We start from the raw sequence: 17,780 nt of genomic DNA on the forward strand, positions 1-17,780 counted from the left end.
TTAATAAAGAAGACATTAGTCGAGAAATTATTGTGTTTCAGTACCCAAGGTAAGGAGATGAAATTCAGAGATGGGAAATTACTTGTAGTGATACAGAATTTTCCTAGCAACCTCTGGTTCATTGCTAGTCATGTCTCACTTAACTCCATGTGCATCATTGTAAAGCACACCACTTTCTGATGAAAGGTATATGTGCCACTTGGCTTTGATTTGAAATGAATTATAATGTGTTCTCATCCCAACTGTGATTTCATAACTTCCTTGACAAAAGTAGAATGTAATGATCTGCCACAGAGTAAACAATAAATATACGTCCACAATCCCTTTTCTAAAACTTTGGGGATAGATGTTTTGGAATTCAGAATATTTTAGATTTTAAAGTTAAAAAAAATACTTACATTGTATATTACATAATACCGCCCTGAGATCTCATAGTCAAATAGAGTGATTTCTCTAATAGGATATGTCAATATTCATATTTAGTGAGATAGATTAAAAAATCAGCCTCGCATCATTTCAAGACTTTTTCTCTGCTGAATGAATTCAGGCCAGATTTTACCACCAAATGAATAGCAGAAAAATTTGTGGATGTTTGAGTTACTTGGGTTTTGGATTGTTTGGATAGTCATGTAATGATTTCAGAAGGGGGGGGATAAAGGAGAGCAGAGGCTTTTGGGTTAGGCAAGGGTGGATGGTTGTGGGACTTTACAGAGGGTGGCCAATGAAATTGGACCTTGAACTAAAGGTTAAGAAGGAGCAAGCCTTGTAATTGCATAAGGTAATAGCAAGCATAACGGCAATGAGATGTCATCGAGCTTTCTCTTTGAGGAACAGTAGGAAGATTTGTGTGGCTGAAGTGGAAAGAGCAAGACCAACATAATGGGAGGTTGGTTAGGACATGAGGTCAGGGAGCACCAACAAGACCATCATGAAGCCTTGTTGACCACATTTTTGTGTTTGGTGGAATGGGAAGCCATTGGAAAGCTTTCAACTGGCATTAGTGTGCTGTGATTTCTATTTTTAAAAATTCAGTCTTGCTACAAGTATCAAAAAGATAGCAGGGGAATAGAGAAGAGATGTTTTAGAAGACTATTGTGGAGATCCAGGGAAGAGAGTATGGCAGCTTGTACCGGTAAGGGTACAAACGGATGGTGGTCCACAGTGGACAAATGGTAAGTAGCCTGTTAGTAACCATATCTGGTAAGAGAGCCTACGGAACTTGAGTTTTTGTATATAAGATATAAAGGGAAAAGAACGGTCAAGGATAAAATATGAATAGTGGCATGAATATCTGAAAAGTAGTACCATTTACCAGGAAGGGGAGGACTGAGAGTAGCAAGTGAGGGAAGTAGAAATTAGACACCAGGAATTCTTTTTGGATGCATAATTAGACACAGTGATAGCCATGGATAGACATGAAATCTAATAGTGGCTACCATTTATAGAGTGATTAAAATGCGCTATGCCCTCTTCTAAGTTCTTTACATTTCTTTTTTTTTTTTTTTAAGATTTTATTTATTTATTTGACAGAGAGACACAGCGAGAGAGGGAACATAAGCAGGGGGAGTGGGAGAGGGAGAAGCAGGCTTCCCGAGGACCAGAGAGCCCGATGCGGGGCTCGATCCCAGGACCCCGGGATCATGACCTGAGCCGAAGGCAGACGCTCAACAACTGAGCCACCCAGGCGCCCCAGTTCTTTACATTTCTATACACGTTAGATTTTCACAACAATTTTACGATCTCCTTATTTTATCCACATTCTATAGATTAGGGAACTAAAACACAAAGAACACAAATAATCTACCGAAGCTGGCGTAGTTGGTAAGCAGCAAAACGGATTTGAACCACGGGCTCTGGCTCCATAGTCTCTGCTCCTCGAAAGTATGCTTTTTTGACCGTAGTACCATGTGTTTGAGACACTCAGCATAAAAACTTTGTATTATAATCTTGAGTCAGAAGAATGATTAATAAGCAAAATTAAAGAAACATGAAGGAAAGGCAAATGTTAGAAAATACCTTCTTCCATTTCATAGTCTGCTTGCGTTATCAGAGTTTAATTTCTTCTATCTCCTTCGTAGATTTTACATCTGAGTTAGCAGTTTTCTGTTTTCCATTCTTTAGAATTAAGGTGAACTTCATAAAAGATGTCTGAGCTTTTAAATGCAAAAGATATTCAGTTTGTACAAATTAGGAGAGATCCGTTTGTGTTTTCATCTCAATAAGCTCTTTTCCCCCAACTTCTATATGGTGCTATAAACATAATAGGCATTTGGTTAATTTTTAAAAATATTTTAAATAAATGAAAATAATCAAGACATTGTTGGAGCGATCTTCAACTGTGCACATTTCTGTAGTATTTTCCTATTAACAGATTACACTCTTTTTAAATGCTTTCAGATTGGGTTGAATTTAGCCCGTATGAGATTGGCATGGCTAAATATGGTACTTTTATGGCTCCTGACTTATTTGGAAGCAAATTTTTTATGGGAACAGTTGTGAAGAAATATGAAGAAAATCCCTTGCATTTCTTAATGGGTAAGTGATCAAAATCTACCATTTGTTTGCTTGACTATTTTAAATCTTGGAGCATTCTAAGTTACTCTCCATTTTTGCTTTATTTCAGGTGTCTGGGGCAGTGCCTTTTCTATACTGTTTAACAGAGTCTTGGGAGTTTCTGGCTCACAGAATAAAGGTTCCACAATGGAGGAAGAATTAGGTATTGTTAAAACATGTTTCTGCTGATCATATTGTGCTAAATTGATAAATTTTAACATGCATATATGGAAAATTAAATCACCATTAAGATTGTAATTGTTCTAAAGTTACCAATAACTTGATTAAATCAACTTAAGTATTTCCTAAGAATCATCTGTATATTACTTCTTAAATATTATTCTGACACTGAGGTTTTGAAATTCGTAAGAACTATTGATTCCTAAGAATAATCTTTAACCGGAGCATCTTCATTCCTCTTTGTCATCATATATCTAAACATACTACTTGCGTTAGAGAATATTCCTTTTATCAAATAGCAAATATTCCTTTTATCAAATCGCTTTTAAAAGATTAGATGCATCAGCAGTTGAACACAGTATGATACCTAAATTCATGCTTGCCAGCTCATTTACCTCTTAAATACTAATGCACTAGAATTCTGTTAGCTTCATATAGCTGAGTCTTATCAAAAAGGAGGAAAAAATATTTCAAATTACATCTAGTAAATTAACACTAATGATTTTCTTTAAATCTAACTCATTGGCCCATAATAAATTAAAAAATAATATTTACAAAACTTGAAAAAGTAGACAGACTCAACTGTGGACCAGTGGTTTTCATTCGTTATAAGATTAATGACAGGAACATTGGTTTTCATTGATGAGTAAATCTGACTCAAAACAAACAAAATGAAACATCCATTCAGTGTCTCCCAGATGCCTTTCTAGCTGTTCTTTATGGCTATTTTGACTGGCTGTGGGAAGGAGCCATGAATGCTAAATCTGAATTATGGGGCCAGCCCAGCAGGGGCTGGGAGGAGGGTCCTGTAGATTACCAGCATACTAACTACCTACTACCTCTTCTCTGTCCCTGAAGTATCACACAGCTATGTGAGGATAGAGTTCACAGAATAACGTAAATGACTTTTTCAACAGTCCATTCATTTTCAAGAATACTTGCATGTAAAAAACTTAATGTAGGATTTTTTATTTATTTATTTTTGATATTACTTTTTCCAGGCAGTGACAGTTGATTTAATTAAGCTTTATATGCAAAAAAAGAACACAATTGTAACATTAATTAATACGCTACCAATTGGCTTCTAAGTAGTGTTATCATCCCTCCTGTAAAATTGATTTTAGCTGTTTGATATTGATATTAAGTGCACAGCAATTTTCCACAGTCCTTAATATTTTCTTTAGTAGTATCATTTGTATTTTGGGGTAGTTGTTCATACGTAGTGGAGAAGTGATCTTATGATTGCGCTAGCACCAACAATTTAAAATAAAAACAGTAAAGAAAGCGCTTTGTGCTTGAACTTGCTCCTGTCCTCTGAGCAGCACTGTTAACAAGAGGCCAAGGTATGTGGAACCTTTGAGCCTGCTTCAGCCTTAACTACAGAGCCCCATTCTCTCAAGAGTAACTGGGAGGCCAGGTGTCTCTTGCTCAAATGCTCTGACTTGACTTTTTTTAAGATTTTATTTATTTATTTGAGAGAGAGAGAATGAGAGAGAGCACATGAGAGGGGGAAGGGTCAGAGGGAGAAGCAGACTCCCTGCCGAGCAGGGAGCCCAATGCGGGACTCAATCCCGGGACTCCAGGGTCATGACCTGAGCCGAAGGCAGTCACTTAAACAACTGAGCCACCCAAGTGCCCGTGACTTGACTTTTTTTAATGAACATTATACCCCACATGGATAAGTAGCCTGTTGGTGACTCTAATTTTATGGAAATAACTCTTCTCAAAATTTTGTGAAGATTTCAGAAGAAAAGAGAAAAAGAACAGATGGAGCACATGTCATGAGGCTTGCTTCTCTTGCTCCTTCTCTGTTGAATAATCTAGATAAACCTAGGGCTTGTTATTTTTTCTTCCTATGGCAGGAAGAGAATAGGGCTGAAATAACAGATCTGGGTGAGACAATGGCTGAAGGCCAAGGAAAAGGAGAGTGTTTATACTAAATAGTCTTCAGAATATTCTTTGTTGTGAGATGTTTCCTTTGGAGCCAGTGGTTTGGCAGCCTATTTACTTGTCCTGTGTGTCAGACTGAGGGGGAATATTGTGTACTCGAGATCCACTTGCCAGCAGGATGCGTGCTACCTCAGATTAGGTAAGGGTTTCCAGAAATGAGACCAGAGAGGTGACTGAGGGGAATCTGAAGACACCTGGTAACTCTTTCATCCATCAGTTGACTGAAGTCTACCTCTTAAAGGGGTGCTCAGAGATGGTTTCTGTGTTTTCTTCCTCCCCTCTGAAGAAAGACATTATGGTAAATTGGACCATAACCTGATAACTCTAAGTGAAATTCTTTACAGTCTCAAGGAATTTTGAATGTGAGCAATCTGTGCTTTTGGACAGATGGAGCTATATGTTCTACTATAATGATGGAAAAAAGATACACTCAAATATTTAGCTTTTCATCTCTTGAAAATATCTTTACAAAAAGACGATGTTTTAGTGAATCTTTTTTTTTGTGAACCATTTTCTCAAATGAGAGTATCAAATAAGACAAAGAAAAAAAATGCTTACAGGAAGAAAATTTAGTTCTGCTAAAATACATATACGACTAGAAACATACCTAATGTACAGGACACCTAGAGCGGAGCATTTCTTAATACCACCCCTCTTCTATACAACCAAACTACTCTCTGTAATAGTCATGAAATGAAATAAATAATATTAGCTCATGAACATTATCTTTTATTGAATTTCATATGTGTAATCATGCCAGTAAAATTAAATAAAATCTAAAAATTAAAGTCAGCTTACTATCTCAAGCATTTAAAACCCTGCCATTATACACCCTCAATCATTCATGTATATGACATTTATGTAAGTATAGTAAACATATGCAGAGTAATATGGGGAAACTAAATGTTATACATAGATTTCTCCAAGTTTAAAGCCCCCCAAATGATTCTATCACTGAAAATTATAAATTTAGAGTCATATTTTTTAAAATGAAATAATTCTACTGACTCATAGAAGAAAAAAGTCACTATACAGAAAGTGGTTTTATGTAAGTGTCCAAAGAAAGTTTGATTTTTCTACAAATACCGATGATAAGAATGGTCTGTGTACTCCATAGTTTAGTAAACTTTTATTTGAAAAAAAAAAAAGCCTAGTTATTATGTGGATTTTACTCCTGTCTTTGTTTTAAGTGTTAAGGATTTATGGTTTCTGTTTTAGTTTTTATAACTGCCCTCTTAATATGTTCTGAGGAAGCACAAATTCTTCACACCAAAAGGCACATTTCAACAAACAATTTTCAGTATTATTGAAAGTCAAAAGATACCTTATATTAGTAGCTTTTATTCATTTTGAAGGAATTGTTCTGTGGTCCCCCTGTGGATTTTGGTTTTACCCTGCATTTACCCTCATAAACACCACTTAACATAAACTTAAGTGAAGAAAAATATACCTTTTTGGTATAACAAGGAGCTTCCTATAACCAGGTTCTTCTTTCTGTCAGGATTAAGACAAACAAATAAACATTCTTTCCTTTAAATCATGAATGAGAGTTTTAAACTAATTTTTCCTGTTCTCGGAAATTTTGTTGTCCAATGAGAAATTTGAAAATACTAGTAAAAACTAATAAATTTAGGTATTAAATTGATCCAAATTTACACTAGTAAACTTGGTAAATCTCACTTGGTGGTTTTCCTGAGATTACTTCCTTACAGTAGATTTAATTGTGAGTCTTGACACCTGAGATCATTCAACTGTTGGTTTTTTCCCCTGCAGCAAATATAACAGCAGAGCATATTGTGAGTAATGACAGCTCAGATAGCGATGATGAATCACAAGAACCCAAAGGTAAGAGAATCTTCTCTGGCAGAAGTCCATTAGGAAAGGAACTACATGATGTGTCTGATTCTCTCACTCAAGATGCTAATGGTAGTTTCTGCTTAAGCCACTGAGTGATAGAGAATTGTCGCTTTTGGTTCACAGAGAGAATGGATGCTGTGTGTATAATAAAATATGCCAACATAAATATCCCTTATGCTTTTCTTTTTAATACCTCAAAATATTATCTATTGAACAAATGGAGAATAAACTGGGGTGGTAGAAATACCGAATTCTACACCAGGCTTCTTGGCATGAAAATTGTGATATGGGAACGTTTTCCCATGGCTTTAAAAATTAAAATTTCATCTGTAAAAATTTTATTATTAATAAAGTATCATGTGAACAATTTTTCTCAGCCCATTCCTGAGCCTTATCCCATTGTCAACAATCCATCTCTTGGGGAAGGATTATCAAGAAATTCTTTTCGTAGACGTTATTTTTAAGTGTAAATGAGTTCTTTCACATGTTGACAAGGCAATTTTCAGCTTGGTGTGGGTCACAGGATCAGGGAGGAGGTCAGGGCAGGGATAAGGGGAGGACCAGGGATATTTGTTGCAAATGTTACATGGTAAAATGGAGTGATTTTACAATAACTGGGTAAACATCCTATGACCCTGTGAATGTGCTCACCTAGATTTTAGAAGATGTTAAATGCTTTCTTGCTCTAAATTCATGAATTCCTCCTGCCACGGTATAGACATTGGAAGAGTCTGTTTTATCCTTGTTGAATCAACATTAAAATTAAAATGAGTTTGTATAAACTAGAGGAAAGGTACCTTCTCTGGGAAATGCAGGTCCACAAGCCCACAACTCAGCTAGCCTATAGTTTCTTATAAAATTTAAAAAATTAACCCTTCCGTGGGCAGACAGAACTTTTGACCAGGCACAAGGTTTGGCCTCTGCTCCCAGTCTCCTCTTCAGTCCTATTTGCCCACTCTCCTGCTGCTTCATGCAGCCAGTGATTGGCCTAATTCCATATTTTAGGCAGGAACCCTGCAGGAACCCTGCCCTGGAAAGAACTCAGTCCTCATTCTGGCTCCTTCATAATTTTAACTTTAATTTTTTTAGTTGTTTAGGTCTTATTTATTTATTTATTTACTTACTTATTTGACAGAGAGAGGGAACACAAGCAGGGGGAATAGGAGAGGGAGAAACAGGCTCTCCGCAGAACAGGGTGCCCGATGCAGGGCTCAATTCCCAGGACCCCGGGATCATGACCTGAGCCAAAAGCAGACACTTAACGACTGAGCCACCCAGGCGCCCCTAGGTCTTTTTTTTTTTTTTTTTTTTTTGAATTTTGAATTTCCTTTTAATGAAGGGTGCTAGCCAGTACAAAGGGGATAGACAGTATATGCCTAACATTTCTAGAATTAATGTGTATCGATAAAGGGACTGTTAGGTAGGTATAATAATGGCTTGTTAATTATCAAGGAAATTGCTGTAGATGGTCAGTACATTTGATCACCTCCGGTTATCTTAAGGTGGAGAAGTTCAAAGGCCCTTTGAACATGCCTACTTTGGTTTTAGTACCAACCTAGATTGGAAAATGAGTTTCAGGATGTTCTTAGGGATTTCTTATTAGTTCTTAATATTCATTTTTTTCCCTTTTAAATAAAACTCTTTTTAGAGTAGCTTTAGATTCACAACAAAATTGAGCAAAAAGAACAGAGAGTTCCCATATATTTCCTGCACCCACACACACACAGAGCCCCCCCCCCACTATCAACATCCTATATCAAAGTGGTACATTTGTTACAATCCATGGAACTACATTGACACATCCTTATCACCCAAAGTCCAAACTTTAGGGTTTACTCTTGGTATCATATATTCTATAGGTTTTCACAAAAGTAGGATGACATATATCTACCATCATAGCCTCATATGGAGTAGTTTCACTGCCCGAAGCGTCCCTCTCTGTTGTTTATTTATTCCTCTATCCCCCCCATCCCAATGTCAGGCAACCACTGATCTTTTTACTGTCTCCACAGTTTTGCCTTTTCCAGAACTCAGGTTTTGGAATCACACAATACATAGCCTTTTCACATCGGCTTCTTTCACTTAGTAATATGTATTTGAGTTTCCTCCATGTCTTTTCATGGCTTGATAGCTCCTTTTTTTTTTTTTTTTTAAGCACCAAATAACATTCCATGATCTGAATGTACCAGTTTACTTATCCATTCACCTATTGAAGAACATCTTATTTGCTTCCAAGTCTTGGCAGTTATAAAGCTGCTATAAATATCCATGTTCAGATTTTTGTGTGGATATGTTTTCATCTCCTTTGGGTAAAAACCAAGAAACATGATTGCTGGATAAAGTGGCCATACTGTTTTGCATTCCCACGAGCATGTGTGAGTGTTCCTGTTGCTTCACATCCTCACCAGCCATTCAGTGATGTCGATGTTTAGGATTTTGGTGTTTCTAACAGGTGTGTAGTGTTATCTCATTGATGTTCTAATTTGTATTTCCCTGGTGACATATGATGTGGCGCATCTTTTCATATGCTTACTTGCCATTTCTGTGTCCTCTTTGGTGGGCTGTCTGTTACCCATTTTTTAACTGGGATGTTTGTTTTCTTATTGTTGAATTCTAAGGGTTCTTTGTATATTTTGGATAACAGTCCTTTATCAGATGTGTCTTTTGCAAATATTTTCTCCCAGTCTGTGGCTTGTTTCCTCATTCTCTTGAGGCTTCTTCATTTTTCATCATATGATTTTGAGCAAGGTCTTTAGGAATTTTCAACTTTAGTTTCTTCAGATCTATACCGGCATCATTTTACCTGCTCTCACAGAATTGTTATAATTATCAAATTGCAAATGCATACAGAGGGCTTTAAGTAAAAGGCTATGCAAATAAAAATTTACTTAGTATTATAACTAAAAAGCAGCCAGTTATCATTTATCTGTTGACTGCTGGGTTTGTCCCACAAATGATGCCATTTCCAAATATCTCATAAGGAAAGTAGATCTTCTTCTGGTACAGAAGTGGGGTTTATTTAATAATAATAATAATGATGATGATGATAATTATGATGGTGAAGAAGAAGAAGGAGGAGGAACAAGAAGAAGGAAAAAAGGAGAAGAAGAGAGGGAGGTGGAGGAGTAGAGAGGAAGCTCCAAATATTTGGAAAATAATTGGTATCTTCTTCGTATCCTATGTAACTGGAAAATATAAATCATTCACTTTATTTTAAAAAAGATTTATTTATTTGAGAGAGAGGGTGCGTGTGTGCTCAGAGGGAGAGGGAGAAAGAGTCCCAAGCAGACTCTGAGTTAAGCATGGAACCTGACGCGGGACTCAATCTCATGACCCTGAGATCACAACCTGAGCTGAAACCAAGAGTCAGTCACTTAACTGACTGAGCCACCCAGGCACCCCTAAATCATTCACTTTAAAGCCCAATTTGTTCTTGTGGAAGATTTTCTTTGTCATATTTGGCTTTAGAGAAGTGTGGGAGTAGAAAAATGTACCTATTTTTTGTGAGTATGTATTCATCTTAATTAGCTACTGAAAGATCCGTTCATTTACTCAGCTCAGCTAACCCAATCTTTATGTAGACTTAAGAAAAATCAGTATTTCTTATGATTTTATGATTTTATGTATGTCTAGTTAGCATTTGTTAGAAATTATGAAGTTTGAACATAGACTTTCCTTTTTCTCAAATACACACACGTACAGTTTTGTAGATGCATGTCTATTTATATAGAGTTCCCAGAAATCTGAACAGAGGGATGCAGGCAGGTGGAATTATACTCTACCACACAGTGTTCTTCGACTTGGATTATGAGTGAGTAATATTGATGATAATGATGATGCAGCTGTCACTGCCACCACCGTCTCTACTATGAACTAGTGTTTGTAATGAATTTCTGATAGGCCAGGCATTTTTCTAAGAGATGTACATGAATGGACTCTCTCAGTTAATCTTCACACCGGTCCTGCGAGGTGTCCTGATGAGGAGAGGAAGACTGAGAAGAGTTAACTAACTAGTAAGCAGAGGAGAGAGGGTTGAAATCCAGACAGTCTGATTCTGAAGCCAGTGTTCTAAACAACTACACGATGTGGCTTCCCAGCAGTGGTGATTTGTGCACGGGTTTGAAGGAAAAAGTCATTTAAAACTGCTTCTTTTGGAAGATTGCTGCATTTTAAGACATGTTAAAGCATGTGTTTAAATTACACGGTTCTAAATTCCCAACTTTATAAGCAAGGATGAAATGAGTGTCCGTAGAGTGTTTACTGAGCAGCAAATATGTGTGTTGAATCCTTCAGTTGTCTCTCTTAGTTTGCGTGATTTCTGGATGTTTACTAAGCAGGATAGGGAAGGAAACTTAGTAATGGAGAGGAGAGGATTAGCTACTGTGGAATTTCCCTGTGTGTGTGTGTGTGTGTGTGTAGTCCGAGAAAAGGAAGAAAAGGACTAGAGAAGGACAGAAAGGTGAAAGTAGAAGTTTGCCTGGAAATGTAAGAATAGACCAAGTAACACATCAAGAACACAACCTGTAGACTGACTATAGATTTAGAGTAAATTAAGAACAACTTAAGAACAAAAATGATTGAAATATTCACTATATTAATTTAGACAAATAAATGTTTGTTGAACCAAAACAATAGAGCTTCACTATTAATCTTAACATTCAATTGCCAAAGATTTTTTTTAAATGTTTATTTGAATTCAATTTAGTTAACATATAGTGTATTATTAGTTTCAGGGGTAGAATTTAGTGATTCATCAGTTGCATATAACACCCAGTGCTCATTACATCACGTGCCCTTCCTTAATGCCCATCACCCAGTTACCCCAACTCCTCCCCACCTCCCCTCCAGCAACCCTTAGTTTGTTTCCTATAGTTAAGAGTCTCTTATGGTTTGCCTCCCTCTCTGTTCTTATCTTATTTTTCCTTCCCTTCCCCTATGTTTATCTTTTTGTTTCTAAAATTCCACATATGAGTGAAATCATATGGTATTTGTCTTTCTCTGACTGACTTATTTCACTTAGCATAATACGCTCTAGTTCCATCCATGCCGTCACAACTGGCAAGATTTCTTTTTGATGGCTGAGTAATATTCCATTCCATATATATACCACATCTTCTTAATCCATTCATCTGTCAGTGGACATCTGGGCTTTTTCCATAGTTTGGCTATTGTGGACATTGCTGCTATAAACATTGGGGTGCAGGTGCCCCTTCGAATGGCTAAGAGACGCATGAAAAAAATGCTCAACATCACTCAGCATCAGGGAAATCCAAATCAAAACCACAATGAGATACCACATCACACCAGTCAGAATGGCTAAAATTAACAAGTCAGGAAATGATAGATGTTGGCGAGGATGCAGAGAAAGGGGAACCCTCCTACACTGTTGGTGGGAATGCAAGCTGGTGCAACCACTCTGGGAAACAGTATGGAGGTTCCTCAAAAAGTTGAAAATAGAGCTACCCTACAATCCAGCAATTGCACTACTAGGTATTTATCCAAAGTTTTGTTTTTTTAATGGACTTGCGAATCTATATAATGTTCTAGTTCTTTTTCCTTAGGCACTGAAAATGAAGATGCTCAAAGCGAATATCACAATGATAATCAAGCAAGTTGGGTCCATCGTATGATAATGGCTTTGATGAGTGATTCAACTTTATTCAATACCAGAGAAGGACGTGCTGGGAAGGTGCACAACTTCATGTTGGGCTTGAATCTCAATACATCCTATCCAATGTCTCCTCTGAAGGACTTTATGACACAGGAATCATTGGATGAAGATGAACTGGATACAGCTGTAGCAGGTACGCACACAAAACATAATCCATGGATGCTAATTCAGGAGATCTTTATCCCTTTCTAGGGAGAAGCCTTTTGATCATTGTCAATACCTATCCCTTTATATTCAATTACGGCAACATCCATTTAATTCAAAATTACTTCAAATTACTGATTTTTTGGAAGAAAAACATTCGTTGGACAGGAAATGGCATAGTTATGTCAGCATAGAAAATTTTCACTGAAACACTGAGGAGGAACCTTAGATCCTCTCTGTATTGGACAAGGTTCACTCAGAAAACAAGAAATGTCTCCCTTGTTTAACTGAGAGGGTTTTAAGGTAGAGAATTAGGTGTTTACAAAGTCATTCCAAGGCTTAGAAGAGCACGCTCCAGGCTGAGCTACCAGGAATGATTCCAAAAACACTTCAGAATCACCCCCACAGACGCCCCCACAACCGTGCTTGGCAGTGGAAATGGCAGAAATGTAGCCTGTGTCTCATTTCCTCCTTTGAATCTCGTGTGGGTGTTTTTCCTTGGCAAAGGGCAGGTCTCAGCAGAACAGGCACGAATGGGATTCTGGTCAATGGGGTGTTTAGCCCAACTGTGTGCCGTTGAATGGGAGTCCCTACAACCTAAGGTTCTGAGGGGGGTTGACTTCACCGGGCTCAGTGTCCATGAGGTTCCTGGGCCTGTCCCTCCGGTTCTCAGAAAGGTTAGGTAACTTTCTTAAGGCCAGCTGGTAAGAACCCACTCACTGTAGTTTTTGTTACTTTGTCAAATACTGAGGAGTAATTCCCTCTATTTTTCAGTTCCATGCATGTTTTAAATTAAAAGTTAAATTTGCCTTCGTGACTAATCAATACATAATAATCTTTCTTACAATGATCCTGTCATCTAAAATCTTTCTACTTCATCATACCATCATTTTTCTGTTAACTGCCCAGATGTCATTTCTCAATTATTTCTGCTGAAGGGTATCAACAGGATATTTAGAAACGTAAGTGGGACTTTTCCAAACCCTTTCTTCTGCTCTTTGGTTAAGCATCATGCCTATAAAATATTTGTGAAAATTAGGACATAGCTTTAGGTTTGGTGGTATTTCTGCTAGTGCTGTTTCCATTTGTTGTTTGAGCTGAAAGGAAATTGCAAAAGCAAAGTTTTCCCCTGTTGTTTAAACAAGAGGTATAGAAACTCACTATACTTTGCATTATGTTTATGGCATCAAAGTCTAGGATGTAAGGTATGGTATGATTATATACCTGCAATCTATACCCTTTCATATTAACAATGATAAAAGTCTGTTTGTGATAGAGTCAGTATCTATTTTAAAATTCACCCAAAATTTAAAAAAAAAAAACACCTTGGCCATTAATCAGTGACCTCATTTGTCTTGTGGCACTTGATTATACTGATTGCCATTATAATACCCATTAAATGTGTCATCCTTAGAAACTTAGATTTTATGGATGAATGATGACGGCTGCTAAAAAAAAACTTAGTCTCAAAGGTCATTTAGAACGAGAAAGAATCTTCATAGTTATTTTACTCTAAAGAAAAGAGAGATCAAAGAAAGTCATTCTCATTGCCTACAGTTTCTCACTAGAATGGGGTCACAGACCTCAGTGTTGCTCAGAAGCTTTTCCTTTCTGCAAGACTCCCTTCCCCACAGCCCTTGTTTTTGTTAGTCATTGTTTTGCTGATGTCAAATGGAAGTTTCCTTTCTGTGTACTATATTACATCTGTTTAATGTTAGGACTTTGATAGAATTACCCAGAATAGCTCCTGTGGTTTGCACAGCATGCATCCTGCACTCCTCATTTTAACAACTCCTTGGTGGTTTTGCAATATTTTATGTAGATTCAGAGGTGTTCCGGTTGCTAGATCAAATACAGCAGGCCTACTTAAATTTGAATTCCAAACCATATATATGTGGGTATATATGTAGTGTAAGTGTGGCCCTTGCAACATTTGGGACCTACTTGTACTAAAACATTATTTGTTGTGTGTCTGAGATTCAAATTTAACAGCATCTTGTATTTTTAGTAGATAAATTTGGCAACCTTAAGAAATGTGTCTTTCATTATTTTCACCTGTTTTCAAATTGTTCTCCATTTTCATTTTCCTTCTTTCGTTTACTCGTGCATTCACAGTATTTACGGAGCACTTGCAATGCGTTTGGTATGAGGGATCCAGTCGTCCACAAGACACATGTGATCCTTGCCCTCATAAAAATTGAAATCAGTTTTTGACTTTTCCTTGAAGTTTTGATTCATGGAAGGATTTATATAGTTCAGTTAAGAACAATAGAAAAGTAGAGTAAAACTGACACCCAGCAACCCCGATTCTGATAGAACTGTGGATCAGTTAGGACACAGTCCTCAGTTGTGATGCTTGGAGAATATAGTTGTATGTCACCTGATCTGACTCCTTTCTCTATTGGGTGCCATTTGAAAGAAGACTCATGGACAGTTCTCATAAAGTCCAAGGAGGAAGTAGAAAATTTAATCGTCTCAAAATATGGTATTACAGTGACTAAACATTCTTTTTTTTTTTTTTTAAAGATTTTATTTATTTGCGAGAGAGAGAATGAGAGACAGAGAGCATGAGAGGGAGGAGGGTCAGAGGGAGAAGCAGACTCCCCGCCGAGCAGGGAGCCCGATGCGGGACTCGATCCAGGGACTCCAGGATCATGACCTGAGCCGAAGGCAGTCACTTAACCAACTGAGCCACCCAGGCGCCCATGACTAAACATTCTTTTGTTGACCTATTTTGGAATGTGTTAACCTAAAATTGTTTTCAATTAATGCTCTTTGTGAAGAACCTTAAATTTTATTTCTTAATGTTCTATCTCCTAAAAATTCTGTTTCACTTGCTCTGTATTTACCCAGTTGAAAAAAAATGTGTATGGCATATAGATTTTAGTCAAGAATCTACTCAGGTCAGTGATGAGTTCATTCACATTATAATTTACAGGCTAACATTGTTAAAAATGACTGGATTTACTAAATCCATAGTGCTCTCTCAGACAGGTCCTTACTAAGGTAGACCCTGTCTATCTCCTGATTATTTCCAAGTTTGAGACTAACCACGTGTGTGGAGCTAAAAGTTAAAAGATTTATCATAAAATGTAATCATCTTGGTTCATAAAGTCTTCTTAAAACTTCTGTTTATTATACAGGGGCACCCGGGTGGTTCAGTCGCTTGAGCCAGGTCATAATCTAAGGGTCGTGGGGTCGAGCCCCACATCAGGTTCCGCGATCAGGGGGGAATCTGCTTCTGTCCCTCTCCTTCTGCCCCATCCCCCCGCTCGTACTCTCTCTCTCTCTCTCTCTCTCTCTCTCAAATAAATAAATAGGCCGCCCCCCACGGGCGTCAGAGGGAGGCGGGCGCCCCGCGCGGTGACGGCAACCTCCGGACTCTCCACTCACCGCTGCCGGAGAGGCCGGGGACCTCTTGGCCGCTCCGCCTTGGAGGCTCAGATGGCTTAAGGCGAAGATCAACGCGAAAGCCAACGAGGGGTGCTTCTGCCCCTCCTCCTCCACGGCCCACCGCTCCAGCCACCTGCTGGAGAGCCTGGACCAGCTGGAGCTCAGGGTGGAAGCTTTGAGAGAAGCAGCAACTGCCGTTGAGCAAGAGAAAGAAAGCCTCCTGGAAATGATCCACGGCATCCAAAATAGCCAGGACATGGGGCAGATCAGCGACGGAGAAAGAGAAGAATTAAATCTGACGGCAAACCGCTTGATGGGACGAACCCTCACCCTTGAAGTTTCAGTAGAAACAATTAGAAACCCCCAGCATCAAGAATCCCTAAAGCATGCCACCAGGATTATTGATGAGGTGCTCAGTAAGTTTCTGGATGATTTGGGAAATGCCGAGTGTCACCTGATGTCACTGTACGGTGCATGTTCATCCGAGGTGCCATCTGGCCTGGTGACCAGAAGTTTCAGTCCATAGTAATTGGCTGTGCTCTTGAAGATCAGAAGAAAATTAAGAGAAGATTAGAGACTCTGCTTAGAAATACTGAAAACTTTGACAGGGCCGTCAAGCTGTTAGAGCATTCTAAAGGAGCTGGTTCCAAAACTCTGCTACAAAATGCTGAAGGCAAATTTAATTAGTTTTGAAACATAGGAGCACTTACAAATAATGATATAAAAATGATTAAACATTAGTTCTTCGTGTTAGGCATAACATTTGATACTGAGTGTTGTTTCACATGAGGAAAATACTCCAGTGTCATCAGTTTTGTGAATAACACAATTAAAACTAGAACTATTTTAATTATCTTTCTAGTTTTTAGATTGAATTCTTGTCTTGTATAGGCTCTAGCACCTAATATATATAATATATATTTTTTACTATTCTGTGGATGACTACTTAGTATATAGGAGAGAGTAACTGCTCAGCCTGGGCCAAAAGCATTATTGTTCTTTCCTGGGCTTTGTCTGGCATGGAGATACTTGGGCACATGCGGCATTTGGTTGACTAGAAATTCTTGACAAACTTAACCACCCATCTATTGTTAACTAAGTAGTGTGCTTAAAAGGACAAAAGGAATCACAGAATAAGAAACTTTCCCAACATCTTCTTTTTCGTAAAGCACTTTTTTTGGACATCTGTCTCAAATTATTTTAATTTAAGATTTATGCATCTGATAATATGAATGTATTTGTTGATATATATGAAAACATGACATAAAGTGTGAGAGAATTCACATCTAATGTTATTACTGTGAACAACTCTATGTCCACTTCATCTTTTTCCAAATGCATCATTTCTCTAAATTTTTAATCATTGCAGAAATAGTGTTGTAACTTGCCTTTTTTTAAAAATGCCGCTATAAAGTCTAATTGTCAACTTTAAAACCTCTATTCTGTATTTTGTATAATTTACTTCCCCATTCCCCTTATTGGATATTTAGTTTGTTTCCAATTTGTTGCTTATTCCTGCAACATATTTATATACAGAGACTTTTTTCCTTCTTTCTTTTGTTTTTGATTTTCTTTGTATAAATGCCCAGTAGTGGGATTTACTGGGTCAAAAGGTATATACATGGCCTGACATATTTCCAAATTTTTTTGTATGAGAGTTACATCAATTTGTACCGTCTTCAGTAATTAAAATGTAGCTCTTTCACTAGAAAATAAATAATCTTTTTTAAAAAAACCCTACTTACTATACAGTCAAAAATACCATAATTTAATTAAAACATTAAGGTTATTTTGCTCATTTTTTTACTCCCCCCACGCAAAAAGGAAATAGAGATTTTTACCTTATCTAAATATTGTATTAGGAAAATCTTACATTTTAGTAGGAAAATCTTACATTTTAGTTTACCCTATGATTTTGTTTGTACAGATTAAAATTGAGTATCTTAGACTAATCTCTCAACCTAAGATGAGAAAAATATTTTGTACCTATTACTTCACCTTGTAGACAATCTTCTGAAAATAAGAGAAATAA

General features: G+C 37.4%; 1 protein-coding gene and 1 pseudogene across 1 annotated transcript in view; both read left to right on the top strand.

Annotated features, from left to right (window-relative positions):
- The window catches only part of PLA2G4A (phospholipase A2 group IVA), a 152,648-nt gene that overhangs the window by 109,663 nt on the left and 25,205 nt on the right, over positions 1 to 17,780 (top strand). The window contains exons 12-15 of the mRNA XM_035010687.1: positions 2,398 to 2,535; positions 2,624 to 2,716; positions 6,457 to 6,528; positions 12,102 to 12,344. Of these exons, the coding sequence (XP_034866578.1) occupies positions 2,398 to 2,535; positions 2,624 to 2,716; positions 6,457 to 6,528; positions 12,102 to 12,344 (546 nt within the window). The remainder of the gene's footprint in view (positions 1 to 2,397; positions 2,536 to 2,623; positions 2,717 to 6,456; positions 6,529 to 12,101; positions 12,345 to 17,780) is intronic.
- Positions 15,723 to 16,467, top strand: LOC118013749 (annotated as a pseudogene).

This window comes from Mirounga leonina, unplaced genomic scaffold (genome assembly GCF_011800145.1).
Source record: "Mirounga leonina isolate KUSES-001 unplaced genomic scaffold, KU_Mleo_1.0 Mir_154, whole genome shotgun sequence".
Classification (NCBI taxonomy): Eukaryota; Metazoa; Chordata; class Mammalia; order Carnivora; family Phocidae; genus Mirounga; species Mirounga leonina.